Source organism: Nyctibius grandis, chromosome 6 (genome assembly GCF_013368605.1).
Source record: "Nyctibius grandis isolate bNycGra1 chromosome 6, bNycGra1.pri, whole genome shotgun sequence".
Classification (NCBI taxonomy): Eukaryota; Metazoa; Chordata; class Aves; order Nyctibiiformes; family Nyctibiidae; genus Nyctibius; species Nyctibius grandis.
In genome coordinates this window covers 19,314,948-19,330,199 of record NC_090663.1, presented here as the reverse complement: position 1 = coordinate 19,330,199, position 15,252 = coordinate 19,314,948, and the positions used below count along the sequence as shown (strand labels likewise).

Sequence of the window (15,252 nt, the reverse complement as noted above, 5' to 3'; positions counted from 1 at the left end):
TCCAATCCTCCTGCCGGAGCAGGATTGCCTAGACCATGTCACACAGGAACGCGTCCAGGCGGGTTTTGAATGTCTCCAGAGAAGGAGGCTCCACAACCTCTCTGGGCAGCCTGTTCCAGTGTTCAGTCACCCTCACCGTAAAGAAGTTTTTCCTCAAATTTAAGTGGAACCTCCTGTGCTCCAGCTTGCACCCATTGCCCCTTCTCCTGTCAAGGGATGTCACTGAGAAGAGCCTGGCTCCATCCTCTTGACACTTGCCCTTTACATATTTGTAAACATTAATGAGGTCACCCCTCAGTCTCCTCTTCTCCAAGCTAAAGAGACCCAGCTCCCTCAGCGTCTCCTCATAAGGGAGATGTTCCACTCCCTTAATCATCTTCGTGGCTCTGCGCTGGACTCTCTCTAGCAGTTCCCTGTCCTTCATGAACTGAGGGGCCCAGAACTGGACACAATACTCCAGATGCGGCCTCACCAGGGCAGAGTAGAGGGGGAGGAGAACCTCTCTCGACCTGCTAACCACACCCCTTCTAATACACCCCAGGATGCCATTGGCCTTCTTGGCCACAAGGGCACACTGCTGGCTCATGGTCATCCTGTTGTCCACTAGGACCCCCAGGTCCCTTTCCCCTACGCTGGTCTCCAACAGCTCTGCCCCCAACTTGTACTGGTACATGGGGTTGTTCTTGCCCAGATGCAGGACTCTACACTTGCCCTTGTTATATTTCATTAAATTTCTCCCCGCCCAACTCTCCAGCCTGTCCAGGTCTCTCTGAATGGCTGCGCAGCCTTCCGGCGCATCAGCCACTCCTCCCAGTTTTGTGTCATCAGCGAACTTGCTGACAGCGCACTCTAATCCCTCATCCAAGTCATTAATGAATATATTGAATAGAACTGGTCCCAGAACCGACCCTTGCGGAACTCCGCTAGACACAGACCTCCAACTGGACTCTGTCCCGCTGACCACTACTCTCTGGCTTCTTTCCTTCAGCCAGTTCACAATCCACCTCACTACCCGATCATCCAGACCACACTTCCCCAGTTTAGCTGCGAGGATGCTGTGGGAGACCGTGTCAAACGCTTTACTGAAATCGAGATAGACCACATCCACAGCTTTACCATCATCTATCCACCGGGTAACATCCTCATAAAAGGCTATCAAGTTGGTTGAGCAAGACTTCCCGTTGGTGAAGCCATGCTGAGTGCCCCTAATGATCCCCCTCTCCTTGATGTGTCTAGAGACAGCACCAAGGACAAGTTGCTCCATCACCTTTCCGGGGATGGAGGTGAGGCTGACCGGTCTATAGTTACCCGGGTCCTCCTTCCCGCCCTTTTTGAAGACTGGAGTGACGTTCGCTTTCCTCCAGTCCTCAGGCACCTCTCCCGTTGCCCACGACTTAGCAAAGATGATGGAGAGTGGCCTAGCAATGACTTCCGCCAGCTCCCTCAGCACCCGCGGGTGCATCCCATCAGGGCCCATGGATTTATGGACGTCCAGGTTGCTTAATTGGTCCCTGACCCAGCCCTCATCAACCAAGACAGATTCCTCCTCTATCCTGACTTCTTCTGAGGCCTCAGGGGTCCAGGGCTCCTCAGGACAGCCTCCAACAGTATAGACAGAGGCAAAGAAGGCATTCAGTAACTCCGCCTTCTTTTTATCCTCTGTCTCCAGGACCCCCACCTCATTCATCAGTGGGCCTACATTGCCTCTAGTGTTGGCTTTACCTGCAATGTATTTGAAGAAGCCCTTTCTGTTGTCCTTGACCTCTCTTGCAAGGTTTAATTCCAAGGAGGCCTTAGCTTTCCTAGTTGCCTCCCTACATCCTCTGACAACAGACTTATACTCTTCCCAAGTGGCCAGCCCCTCCTTCCACGATCTGTACACCCTCTTCTTCCACTTGAGTTTGCCCAGCAGTTCCCTGTTCAACCATGCAGGTCTCCTGGTACCCTTCCTTGACTTCCTACCTGTTGGGATGCTCTGATCTTGAGCTCGGAAGAAGCAGTCCTTGAACGCTAACCAACTATCTTGGGCCCCCTTACCTTCTAGTACCCTGTCCCATGGGATTTCCCCTAGCAATTGCTTGAAAAGGCCAAAGTTGGCCCTCCTGAAGTTCAGGGTTGTGATTCTGCTAGCTATTCTGTTCCTGCCACATGAGATCCTGAACTCTACCATCTCATGGTCACTACAACCAAGGCTGCCCTCAACCTTCACCTCTTCAACCAGACCCTCCTTGTTAGTGAGGATCAGATCCAGCAGCGCTCCTCTCCTAGTTGGCTCATCCACCATTTGCATCAGAAAGTTATCATCAACGCACTGGAGGAACCTCCTGGACTGGGGATGGCTGGCTGAGTAGGCCTCCCAGCAAATATCAGGGTAGTTGAAATCCCCCACAACAGCCAGGCCCTGTAATTGCAAGACTGCTCTCAGCTGCCTGTAGAAGGCCTCATCACCCTCCTCATCCTGATCCGGTGGTCTCTCACCCCTCTATTTTCCCCCAGTTGTTCCTCCGCAAATCACCTAAATCCCACCCTTTCCCCACCTTTGGTTCCCCATTAAACATCCCATAATAAGTCCTGTGCAATCCCAAAATTCTCTTCCCCTGTATCCCATAATGTGTCCCCTACCCTGGGGTGGCAACCCACTTCAGTCAAAGCATTCACTCATCTTGTTGCCTTGACACTGGGTCTGAGGCTGTCCTGGGACAGCCCCAGAAGGGGCCAGGAGAGCGTGTCCCTTCCTTTCTGTCCTTAATTTGAGTTCTTGCTTACTTTTGTGCCTCTGTGCTCCTCTGGGCTTGTGGAGCTGGGCCTTTGATGGGCTGATGGCTCCTGGGGTGTCCTGGGAGCAGCCAGGGCAGGGCATTAGTTGAGGTCTCCAACCTGCCATTGTCTCTTTGTGCTCCTCTGTGGGTGTGCAGACAAGCTTTAACCACATAACCTAACAAAGTCCAGCATACAGTCAGGAGCAGCATGCTTATAAAATACAAACAGTTTTATTAAGTAGAAATAAAATACAAACAGGTTTAGTCTAGAAGTGTATTAGCCTGTGTTTTTGTTTTCTGCTCTGCTTGAAGTACATCCAGTGGTCTGCAGACACGACTAAATCATTTTATACCATGTCAGCTGGATATTAGCTAAACTTCAATGCCATAAGGCACAGTAAAGCTGTAAAAAGCCAATTCTTAAAGGAATAAGGTGTAGCAGCCATTGAATTATCTTCTTCCTGTCTCTGCAGGCTATGAGATTTTTAGACAAATTTAGTGTACAAACTTCTCCTAACTAACATTTTGCATGTGTAGGTCCACATCAGGAAATTATCCACTACCATTAATTATTTACAATTAAATAAAACACCTAGTCAAAATAAAACTTATTTTCATCAATATCGTACACACTTATATAATCTTTGAATAGTTTAATGTCCAAATGTGTAATTTTTTCAGTATTGCTTCTGCTTGCCAAATTCAGATCACCTGTTTCTCATGGCCCACCAGTGGTGAGGAAGCACTGGGTTTTCCTGTTTGTCATGAGAATTTACCATATCATTGAGTCCAGTCATTAACTTAACACTGCCAAGTCCACCACTAAACCACTTCCCTAAGCACCACATCTACATGTCTTTTAAATAGCTCCAGGGATGGTGACTCCACCACTTCCCTGGGCAGCCTGTTCCACTGCTTGACAACCCTTTCTGTGAAGAAATTTTTCCTGATATCCTGTCTAGCACTCCCTCATGCTGGCAATCCTGAATTGATCCTGCTTTTTTTCAGGAAAGGCTTCTCTCTCTGCATCCTTTCTCTGGCTTTTGCTATAGAAACAGCACAAGGCAAGATTTGACACAAAGTGAGAATGCAGAAAAATATTAGGAAAGACATTCTTTCATGCTTTTCACAGAATGTGCCAGTTCTTAGAAGTGAGCTGAGATTTTGGATCTGTCTGACTGGAAATTTGCATCTATCATCTGATGCCTTCTTGGTTTGATCTTGGACTGTTATGTCTGACAAATGGGGTAATATCTGGTGATAGCCTGAGTAAAGGTTATCTATGAAGGAACTTATGAAATGGAAGAAAAGATTAAGACCTGGAAAAGTTTTTGAGATGTGGGGATTCAGAGGGGGTTTTGATAGACCTCTTCTTCCAAGGACTAGGAAACAGAGACTATGGGAAATAGGGCTTAGTGCTCTATTGCAGGGGTAAAGAGAAAAGAGACAGGCAGGAGTAAGGCAGCAGCTGGAGAAACTGAGAAGAGACTCAGGGTGCGGGGGAGAACTCTCCCTGCGAAGTGGCAGGAAATGAGCATAGAAATGGCCGGGAACGAGATTTGTCATTCGGCAAAACTGAGCAGCTCCAGAGGACCCCAATGGATTGGCAAATCTGGGAAAAAGAGCTTGGGCTACCCTGATTGTATGTAAACTGGGATATTACAAGAAAACAGCAGGCACTCAAAGGACGCATTTGAAACAAGCTGTTGTGGATTTGCAGCTGTAGGAAGGAAAATTAAACACCTCAGAAACCTTGACATTGAAATTTCCATCTCCGTGCCATTGTTCCTCTTTGGCTTTTATGACATTTCCAGTTTTTACTTTTTTCTGCGGTTTTAACTTCATGCAGTATAAATCTACCACCCCTGCTCAGCCAATTATCCCATCGAAACATGAGATATATGCATTTTTAATGACCCAGCAGCTTAATCATAACAGCACTTAGAATCATATTCTTAATTTCAACAAACCCAAACAATTATTTAATGTGATGCTGCTTGTTTGAGAGAACTTCTTCTGTTTGTCTCTGATCCTCCCACCATCACCCTTCTGCTTTTGTAACTACTTACTTTCCTGGTTGCAATCAGCCTATGGCTACAGAGCCACTACCTGAACAGCAACACTGGGAGGCGAGAACACTGTTATCTGACATGAATGGGCAGAACATAGACGCTATTGCGGGTCAGAGGTCTAGACTTGGGTTTTGAAAGTGGCAGTTGGTAGGATTTATAAGGCTAGTTCTTTTTGGATCTAGGCTCTTGTCTTTATGACAAATTCCTGCTTGGCCCAGCTGCTGCAGTACAACCCTGATCAATGCTGTTCCGGCAAAGTCTTCAGGGTGGATGTTGTGTTGGTATCAGTTAGCCTTTGTGTCAGGGTATGATGGGGCACTTTCAGAGTGAGATTTATCTGTTTTTTTCCTTCTTCCAAGGCATAGTGAGATCATGTTAGATATGTTTCACCGAAGTCCTTACCTTTTCCATCCTCGGAGGGACTGTTTATACCTTAGTTTCTTATGTGTGCTACATTTGACACTTGTTTGATTTTAGAGGAGGCTCAAGATAGGAGTAATTTGTGAACTGAGTATCACTGGGCTTGTTCCAGGTAATTTATATAGTGCTTAAATACTTTAGCAAATGAATTTTCAGATCATTTGAGTTGTCTTGTGGTTAAATTTTGTATAAGCCTAGAAAAAACACTGTACCTTTCAGGTATAAACTTTGCTGATATAATACATTAGCGTAGCCACACTAAAAAAATCCTTCTATCTGATAAAACATTGACTAATGGTTTGCTCATAATTTTGCTGAGTAATTTTACTACATAGCCACTGATGTCTTGCCATGGGAGGCCAATATAGGCTAAATACACATCAGTGTGCACTGATTAAACACCAAATACATTGTTTTTTTCTGAATAAAACTAGATGTTAAGTCCAAAAACACTAATTGTATTTCTTAGTGCAAGAAATTAATTTGGTATTGCAACACATGTGAATTGTATAATTATAATTTGGCTCAGGTTTCTGCAAATATGAAAGTCATAAGAAGGCCTACGTTTCAATTACATGCATGAGAACAAACATTAGATATAGCAATTTAAATCAACCTTAGGTATGCAGCTGTGGAAGTAGGGAGTGCATAAAATTAAAAGTTAATTTTTGTACACTTAAAAGCATTAAAGACTGAAAAAATGCAAGCTTCAGAACCTATTGTCTCAAGTCTCTAACCCACGCCCTCCTGTCCTGAACACTACTTTGCTCAGTAGGTGGTTTATCTTATTTGCAGTAAAAATTATTTCTTGGCTCATACTCAGTTTAACATCCACTGTAACCCCTTGTCCTTTTCAGCAGCGCTGCCATTCAGCCATTCACTTCACAGCTGGTACTGGGGCAAGGGACAATTTCTTCCCAGACACAGAACATTGCAATTCTTCTTCATGAGGTGTCTGTCAGCCCAGATTTCATTATTAATTGGGCCTAGATTATGTTATTAAATCAAGGCCATTTGTTAAATTCTCATGCTGTTTTGATCAAAGGCCTGTTATACTCAAATGAAAGATTAGGAACTGGACTGGGCTCTGAAAAGCCACTGTAGATTTAGATTGTGGGTTTTTTGGTAGAATTAGCTTTAAAGTATACGCATGCTATTTCAAAATTATGTACGTGTTCTTCCATTAATTTTTGTGTTTATAGAAAATTTAAATTTTCAGTCACAATAGAAGTACATGCAAAAAGAGAAAATATTGTCAGTCAGAGATAGCTAAGTCAACGGACATGAACATATATCTAAAATGAAGAAGAACAAACACTGACAGCAGATAAAGCATGGGATGAAGAACCCGTCATGCAAAAGCCCATGATTAAAACATATTTAAAATTGCCAAAGCTCCTAATACATCTTATTCCATCACACAAAATTGTTTATTATACAGACAAAAGTCTGAGCTTTGAGTTTGTTTCTCCTTCATTCTCTTTCCTACATATCACTATTTCTCCTTTTTTGTGTCTTTTTGGGTTTGCCTCTTGTCTAAAAAGGGTGTTGATTAGGTAGTAAAGAAGAATCCACCTATTGCAGTATTCTTAGATACACTGAAAAAAAGACAGCTTAGACAGCATGAGGCTTGTAAATAATTTACAGGTTTTGGAGTGGTTCGTTAGACCATGTGCTGGAGGTGTAATTTCCCAGCAGTAAAACTGCAGACAAGAGAGATTATCAAAAGGCAGAATGATATTTATTATTCTCTGTCTCTTCTTCCTGTCAGTTTATCTTATTTTCTCTTTAAAGGAGAGAGGACTGGACTTAGGAAAAACAGTTCAGGATGAACTTTTCCACCTTTTTATTCTCCAGAAGGAAAATATAATACATCACTAATGCAATTTTAAAAGACTGTCAAACAGAAATTTTCTGTAACAGAACAAATTATATACAGCTGGAGGAAAAAAGCATATAGGAGATGGTTTAAATAAGCCTCATATTTTTCTTTTGAACTATTTAATTATTTTCCTTTCTTTTAAAAGAGTTTAATGAAAGGTTAGAAAGATTTTTTTAATTACAATTGGTACAGTGGAAGAAGTCAGCAATAACTTGACATAAAGCCATGGGGCATACTTAACAATTACAATATTAAATCTCTTTCACTGAACTAAAGAAATCTCATGATAAACACAATAAAGCCAGATTTATGAGTCAAGAAAAGAGCGGTCTTGAAGGTAAATGATGTAGGCTACATATATATTTAAAGTAAAATTATTTAAGAACAGAAGTGTTCACAGTCTTGTATAGACTCAGAGGAAAGATCCAAGCTAAGAAAGAAAGGTTTCAACTAAATATTTCTGATAAGATTAATTGGCCAGCATCACAGATATTTAATGAATGTCCTTAAGACACCATGGCTACAGATCTCCAAGGATGAAAAATGTAAGGTGTTACTGGCAATGATGTAGTAAAGAGCAGAGGAAAATGCAGAGGGCCAGCCTAGATAAACTCAGGAGGTCATTCCTGGCTCTACTAATATGCAATTCTGTGAAAGCAGGTTGCCTTTTCAACACAGCTAAGTGTCAGGCCCTGCACTTGAGGCACAAAAACCCCATGCTACAGGGTTGCATGGGGCTGGGGGAAGAGCGGCTGGAAAGCTGCCCGGAGGAAAAGGACCTGGGGATGTTGATTGATGGCCATCTGAATATGAGCCAGAAGTGTGCCCAGGTGGCCAAGAAGGCCAACAGCATCCTGACGTGTATCAGGAATAGTGTGGCCAGCAGGACTAGGGGAGTGATCGTCCCCCTGTACTCGGCACTGGTGAGGCCACACCTCAAATACTGTGTTCAGTTTTGGGCCCCTCACTAGAAGAAAGACATTGAGGTGCTGGAGCGAGTCCAAAGAAGGGCAACAAAGCTGGTGAAGGGTCTGGAGCACAAGTCCTATGAGGAGCAGCTGAGGGAACAGGGGTTGTTTAGCCTGGAGAAAAGGAGGCTGAGGGGAGACCTTATCGTTCTCTACAACTACCTGAAAGGAGGTTGTAGCGAGGTGGGTGTTGATCTCTTCTCCCAGGTAATAAGCGATAGAATGAGAGGAAACAGTCTCAAGTTGTGCCAGGGGGCGTTTAGATTGGATATCAGGAAAAATTTCTTCACCGAAAAGGTTACCAAGCATTGGAACAGGCTGCCCAGGGAAGTGGTTGAGTCACCATCCCTGGAAGTATTTAAAAGACGTGTAGATATGGTGCTTAGGGACACAGTTTTGAGGTGGACTTGGCAGTGCTAGGTTAATGGTTGGACTCGATGATCTTAAAGGTCCTTTCCTACAAAAAGGATTCTATGATTCTATGACTTTTCAAGCAATGTTTCTTTCAAACAGTACGGTGAAACTGGAGTTCATTAAGTGACAGAAAAAAAAGTACTACCTTTAAATAACGTATGCAGATAATGTATTTCTCTTAAAAACAGGCTGCTAACTTATTTTGAACTAATAAAGAATAAATTAGACAAATTTTTCAGAGTACCTTTAATTCTCCCCTAATGTCATAACATTTAAATGCTGTCAGGGAATGGAAGTCTTATTCTTCACAGCTTCAAACTAAGGACTGACACAGTTGGAGTTGCTGGCAGTTCCTGTAAAAAAGGGGAAAGCACTCTTTTAAAATGAGCATATTTTGGATGTCTTTCTCATCCAAGGAAAAGGTAAAGAAATTGTTTTACATGTTAATAAGCCATAGAGTTAGATGAAACTAAATGCACATGTTGTCATTCATTATTTATTAAGCTGCTCAGAAAAAAAAAAACAAAATCTGAGTTGTACAAATTCAAATATATAGGTTTTCTTTTTAGTTCACTCAAAATCTGCCTAGCTTTTTGTCTGAAAAGAAGTTACATGCAGAACAGAAAGAAGCCACAGCTTCTTTTTCTACGTTCTAAAATGCTGCATTGTCCTTTCACACTCCCACCCACCTCAGGGAGAAGGCTGCGTTATTCTTCCTTAAGCAGGTCTGGGAATGATGTAGAGTATATATCAATGTAAGCTTGGGAAAGGAACTTGTGAAACACCTTTGTTATGTTCTCTACATTGAATAACTATATTGTTATATCAATGAGTATCTGAACACTTCGCTGATGTTTTCTTTATTGTAAAGTACAACACAAGTAAAAATACTGCTTTTTTGCATGCACTTATACAACTCCAAAAGGCTTCACATAAAAAGACAAGCAGTGTAGTAAACCTGCTGGGGACCACAGAGACACAAAACCCATCTGACCACAGTCCTTTTGGGAAGCTGGTAAAGCAGAGAGAGATGGTTTAGAATGCCCTCACACCCAAATACATGACAGGCTGGGAGGTGCTGCCTCAATTAACAGATTGCTCCTTACCTGATGAAGGGTAGAGATGCTAGATGCATTTCACTGTTCCCCTCATTCCCCAAAGGCTTTGTTTTGAAAGGCAGTGTAGCCCAGCAGTCAGTATATATCTGGTCTTACAGAGACCTGTGAGACTTCTGCCTCCATCAGTGAAAGCCTCTGTGACCAGGAACAAATAATTTCATACTTCTTTCTCTGTGACCGCTCTTTGTCTGTTCTGATGAAACAGAATTGTTTCTTACAGTGTGTTTGCACATGCTTAGTTAATTGAATATAGCTCTTCAGGTAGAATATGACTGCATGTTGTGTCATTAACACCTAACTGCAAATGCAGTTTACATTCCTGCTTGGTCAAGTGCTGCTAGTGGCTGCAGGAGCGACCACCCATGGCCTGCAGCAACACCAATAGCTCCATGTGCTGCAGCAGAGCAGTCACTGCTCACATCTGTCACTTTGGTCTCAAGACTGAAGTTTAGATATATGGCACAGAAGAAATTTTTGTCCATGGGAACTCTTTAGGAAGATACTTCAAAGTGATACACACTTAATGCTTTAATACTTGGTTGGAAGTGCAAAACCAGGCATGTTAAACTCAGAATCACGTACATGTTCTGTGTGGTCTCATGAACACATGACTTGACTCAACCAGATTGGATGCTAATCATTTCTTCTCTTTCACTTTTTTCAGGAATGCCCCAGTGGTGTTGTCAATGAAGAAACCTTCAAAGAAATTTACTCTCAGTTCTTTCCACAGGGAGGTGAGTACTTGGCTGGCATAATTAGTACTACAGTGTACAGAGAGTTATGTTTGTTAGTTTCTAAGTCTGACAAAAGAGCCTGTTGTTCAAATTAACAAGATTGTTGTCTCAAGCTCTGTCTGAACTCATGGGTCACTTACTTGATGGCCGGACACATTTTAAAGTATATATTTCTACATGAAATGCAATGTTATCTACAAGAAGTCAGTATCCTGGTATGGCCATCTCTGAAAACCAGGTTTCTCTGAGTAGATTATTTCCTTTCAAACTTTCTATACAGTGTTCCCCATTCTCTTTTCTTCCACAAAACCTTTCACAGTAGGAATGAAAACTGTAGGAGGCACTACAGATACCCTCTAATATCAATGGCAGAACCTCCTTGACTTCTATAGGGTTTCTCTGCTTAAATGAGGGCTTTTTTTGCTACCCTTACTTTCAATTAATTAATTTCCAGGGGTTTCATTAATTTCTTTATCTTCATCATCTTTTAGTGCAATGAAGGTAACACAAAAATTTATAATAGTTTTTTGCCTGAAACCTTGGAATTTCCTTTAGTTTTAATTGTTTTTCTCTCTTTTCTGCCTGTTGCTTTTTCCATTCAATCCTCTCTCTTCATATTCTCCTACAGCTCTTCAGTTCTGCCTCTTCATCTTCTCCCAGAGCTCTTGAGATTTGCATGTTTCCCTGGAACTGTTCATAGGTCTTTCTTTTCACTTGTATTTAAAAAAAAAAAAAAGCACATTTAATTGGTAGGAACAAAACATCTCCCAATTACTTTTATTTTGAATAAAGACCTAGAAGGTAAAGAGCAGCATTCAGCGTGGATTACCATCACTGAAATCCTTAACAAGTAGGTACACTCAATAGGGAAGAACAAAAGGCTAAGAGTTGACCTGCCTACTGATTATTTCTGTATCTAAGCTTTTAAACCAGGCTAACAATTACAGTTTCAGATATTATACTTTTTAGTTACCCTGGCTGAAAATAATTCTCTGCATGTGATTTACTACACATAAAATAATAACATTTTAAAAAAAAAAAGATATGTCCTATTGTTACACTCAAAATTGTTTATGCGCAAAGAGAAAGCACACCTTTTATACAAGTAAAGCCAAAATCTATTGCTAGAATAAATGTAATCTTAAAAGCCTAATCTTTATTAGTCCAGACCTAATTGTTACAGAAAGGAAAGAATATTAATATAGTTAAAATTGTTATATACACAATTCCTAGTTTCCACCCCTTCTCCTGGTGCTAATGCTCACCCTTCTGCTGGTCCTCTGGGCCTTTAGGGCAGTGGCATCATTTGGGAGAGGAGGTGGGGACTGCAGTGGACTGTCGGTATCTGGAGTCCTTCCCCAGGAGGAACAGGATGTTCATGTTGGTGCTTTCTTCTTCCCTCACTCTAGGATTCAGCTGGGGTAATTTTTATGTGTTTGCTAATATGTTTTTAAGCCTTTCTTTTTCTCCACTGGTTTGCAGCTCCACATTAGACCCAAATCTATTGTAAGTGGTGACTTTTTGACTTGTGGTGACTTTTTGACATGTGTTAGATACTACTTCTTTGCTCTCTTTGTGACCCCTAAAATCAGTTTTGTCCAGCTCCACACCTGCATTTCTTTAACTGACCACAGGTGAGTTGTTTATAGCTGTGGGGTCTCCAGTGCCAGCCTGTGCCCCGTCCCCTCTCATCCCACACCTGCTCTCCTCCGCGCTGCCTCCTGTCTCTGCTGTTCAAGGCCTCTGCAAGTGAACGAGGCAAAAAGTTCTTCTCTCCACTGCATCATTATGTTAGAGTTGTAAATACCTACTTCTACATAGAATAACTGCTTGTTTCTGCTACCTATATAAAGCTATAGCTGCACCACAAAAGTAAAACCAATCAGCCTTAGAAACCTGATCAATTTGGGAGACTGCTGTCACAGCTAAACCACAGCAAACAAAGCTGCAAGCTGACGAGCCTCCATCCTGGGGCAAGCTCCCTGTAAAACTTGCGGCTTCTTAGTAGCAATGGCAATACTGTTGTGTTACAAGGACACACGGTTACACTATTCACCACAATTGCAACAATGCCATTAGTCTATCTGCAACAAGGGAGCTACACTTTTCTAAAAAAAAAAAATATGTTTTTTCTTCTTGCTTCTTCTAACTTTAGTAAAATACAGCAATAAGTTAGATTTTTAGCAGGGTAGAAAAATATCAAATCCAGATAATTCACTTACCAGTAACAGATGTTGTTGTGTACTCGTAACAGCATTTTTAGCTTTCTTAATAATGCTGTTTCAGAGATCTCAGCAAAGAGCACCAAGAAGTGACCATCAGAAGCTATCCCCTTCCTCTCCCCATCCTCCATGGCCTCCACGCAACAGTGTGCAGCCTCAGCAGTACATAAAGACAGCACAAACAAATGTGAAAACCTTACATAGTTTTCCTCAGCATTTCAGGAAAAATAGTCAGTGGCAACAGCAGAAGAGCTGAGTCTCCTTGGAAGAGCAACAGCTCACATCAGTAATCCTTTAATTTCTGTGAGCCCACTGAGATTTGAATGGGTTTTGTAGGTTTTGTGCTGTTTTGTAGGTGTTGACTTTTGCCATTTTCTAAGAGGTGTCTAAGCCAAAGTCTATTCTTTGTTCCTCACATTAGCCTCACATTAGGTAGGCTGAGATCATCATATCACAGAATCACAGATTGGCTAGGGTTGGAAGGGACCTCTGGAGATCATCTAGTCCAAACCCCTGTGAAATGTCTACATAAGCAGCCAGGCTGGATACTTAAATCTTTGAATGCATTGCCTAAATATTGTGTGCAGCTGAGGCCTTTCAATTTCAGTTGCACTTAAAATATTTTTTTAATGTATGTCTGAATATTAAAGAGGAAAAAAAAAGTTCAAAAGTCATCCCCAAATTAAAGCGTGTGTTGTACATGTAGATCTGTGCGGCAATTGTCTATGCAATGCAAAACCAGATACATGATATATTATTATAACAATTCATATCTGAGCAAACCAAATGATGTTGTATAAGATTTTAAGCTTCAGGGTGATCAAGAAATCACCAAAAAGTCATTTTACAATGTCATCCAGCAATTCACTTCATCAACTGACTTTCAAGACTATCCAGGACAAGGTACAGGAGGAGCAGAAAGAGGACAAGGGGGCCACAAGAGTAACAAAGGAGATGACACTGGATTGCAGAAAAAGCAATATATTTTAAAAGCTAGAAGTAGCTTTGTAAAAAGCCTTCCATGCCAGAAAGGTACTGTAGTAACTTCTTTTTAGAAAACCACTGCCATCCAGGTGAATCAGTAGGCCCCCTGTGTTCATGCAATGGATCGCCTGAAACATAACTTGGGATTTGTTCTTCAGCCGAGCGGGTCGTAGATAAGAATCCACACACTGATAATTATTGCACTCCTCCTCAGTTATGAACAGAACAGATTATGTTCATGGTTTTATAAGGCGTACTCTCGGATGTATAATGACTACCATTTTTTGTCTCTGATGTTTAAAATGCTTTAATGGTGTATTTCAAAGGAATTCTGATTTAATATCTGTTCCTGTCTCAGCCTGTCAAAATATCAATTTAGCTTGCTAGTTATATCAGATCCCTGAAAGGAAAACATATTTTATTTTAAAAGTTAAGCTTTTGTCTAACATGATTAATGTTCAAGATTTAGAGGGGCAGGAGGGAATCACATTAAGTAGCTCTAATTAAAAGACTAGTGTACCTCATCCTGCCATGTTTTTGAAGGCAAAATTTCAGACCAGAATTGCCTGAACGAACAACCCTGAAAAAGACCTCTGAATTTTTTTTGTTCAGAAGGGGTTGCCAGAAAGAAAAGATTCTTCAACTAGAGATTTTTTTTCATATTCCATTATACAATAAGAGTAGTATAGTGTATCATGTATGGGCAACAAACAATAAAAAACCTTTGTGTTAACCTTTGTGTTTTCTCTAAATATACAGAAAATAATTAGGAATATTTCACATGTTTTTAAGAGATGAATGCCAAGAGAATGGGAAGCTATTTAAAATTCAGTTTACAGTAATTATACCTCTATAATATGTTTTTTCCCTGAAGATGGTTTGCATTGTACATTCTGTTGCACAACAGAAGTCTCAGTAGATTATAGAAAATATGACTATTAAAATCCTAAATATAAACTGAAGTCAACAAATTTACATTTTTCAGTTAAAGTGAGAATTTATCTGCTAGGCCACGCTTAAGCAATTACACTGATGACTGGCTATATGGATGAATGAATGAATGTCTCAATAGTGTTTTGTTTTTTTTTCTTTATTTCTCTGAAAATGCATTAACAGACATAGGGTTTAAAGGTTGCAGAGTTTTTTCTGTGACAATTATTTCACATCATATGAAATTAACATATTGAAGTAAGACCAGAGACTTTATTTACTAATACCAGGTCTGAATCTGTGAAGTACAGTGTTTTGAGTTTTGGTATATTTGGTTCCTTAGGTTCAAGGTGGCATTTCAGGTGAGTGACCCAAGGCTATCATTCAGTTTAATTCAAAACAATAATTTGGGCTGTGACAAATAAAGGTTTTCAGGATTCATATGAAAGGTAAAATAGTTTAGTGCCAAGAAATCAGAAAAAGGCATCTCAGCATTCGTGAGGTTTTTCCATGATAGGGAGGGTTTTGTCCTGCAAGGGGGACACAGATTTCATAACACCTCTCACTTTACCTCACTTCACCTCCTCACTTCAACTCCACCTTCACCTCACTTTGTGAGGTTGATATTAACCTGAAATTAATATAAATACATGAAGTAGAAAGAGCAAAGCAATGAGTATTAAAAATAAATAATACCTCAGCCTACATTAATTTGCATGGTTTTGAGGGAGGGAAAAGACACTGAGGAA

At 41.1% G+C, this 15,252-nt stretch overlaps 1 protein-coding gene across 4 annotated transcripts in view; it reads left to right on the top strand.

Moving 5' to 3' along the window:
* The window catches only part of KCNIP4 (potassium voltage-gated channel interacting protein 4), a 395,018-nt gene that overhangs the window by 364,188 nt on the left and 15,578 nt on the right, over positions 1–15,252 (top strand). For all 4 annotated transcript variants that reach the window (XM_068403236.1, XM_068403235.1, XM_068403234.1 and 1 more), the window contains one exon: positions 10,298–10,367. In XM_068403236.1, coding sequence (XP_068259337.1) covers positions 10,298–10,367 — 70 coding nt within the window. The remainder of the gene's footprint in view (positions 1–10,297; positions 10,368–15,252) is intronic.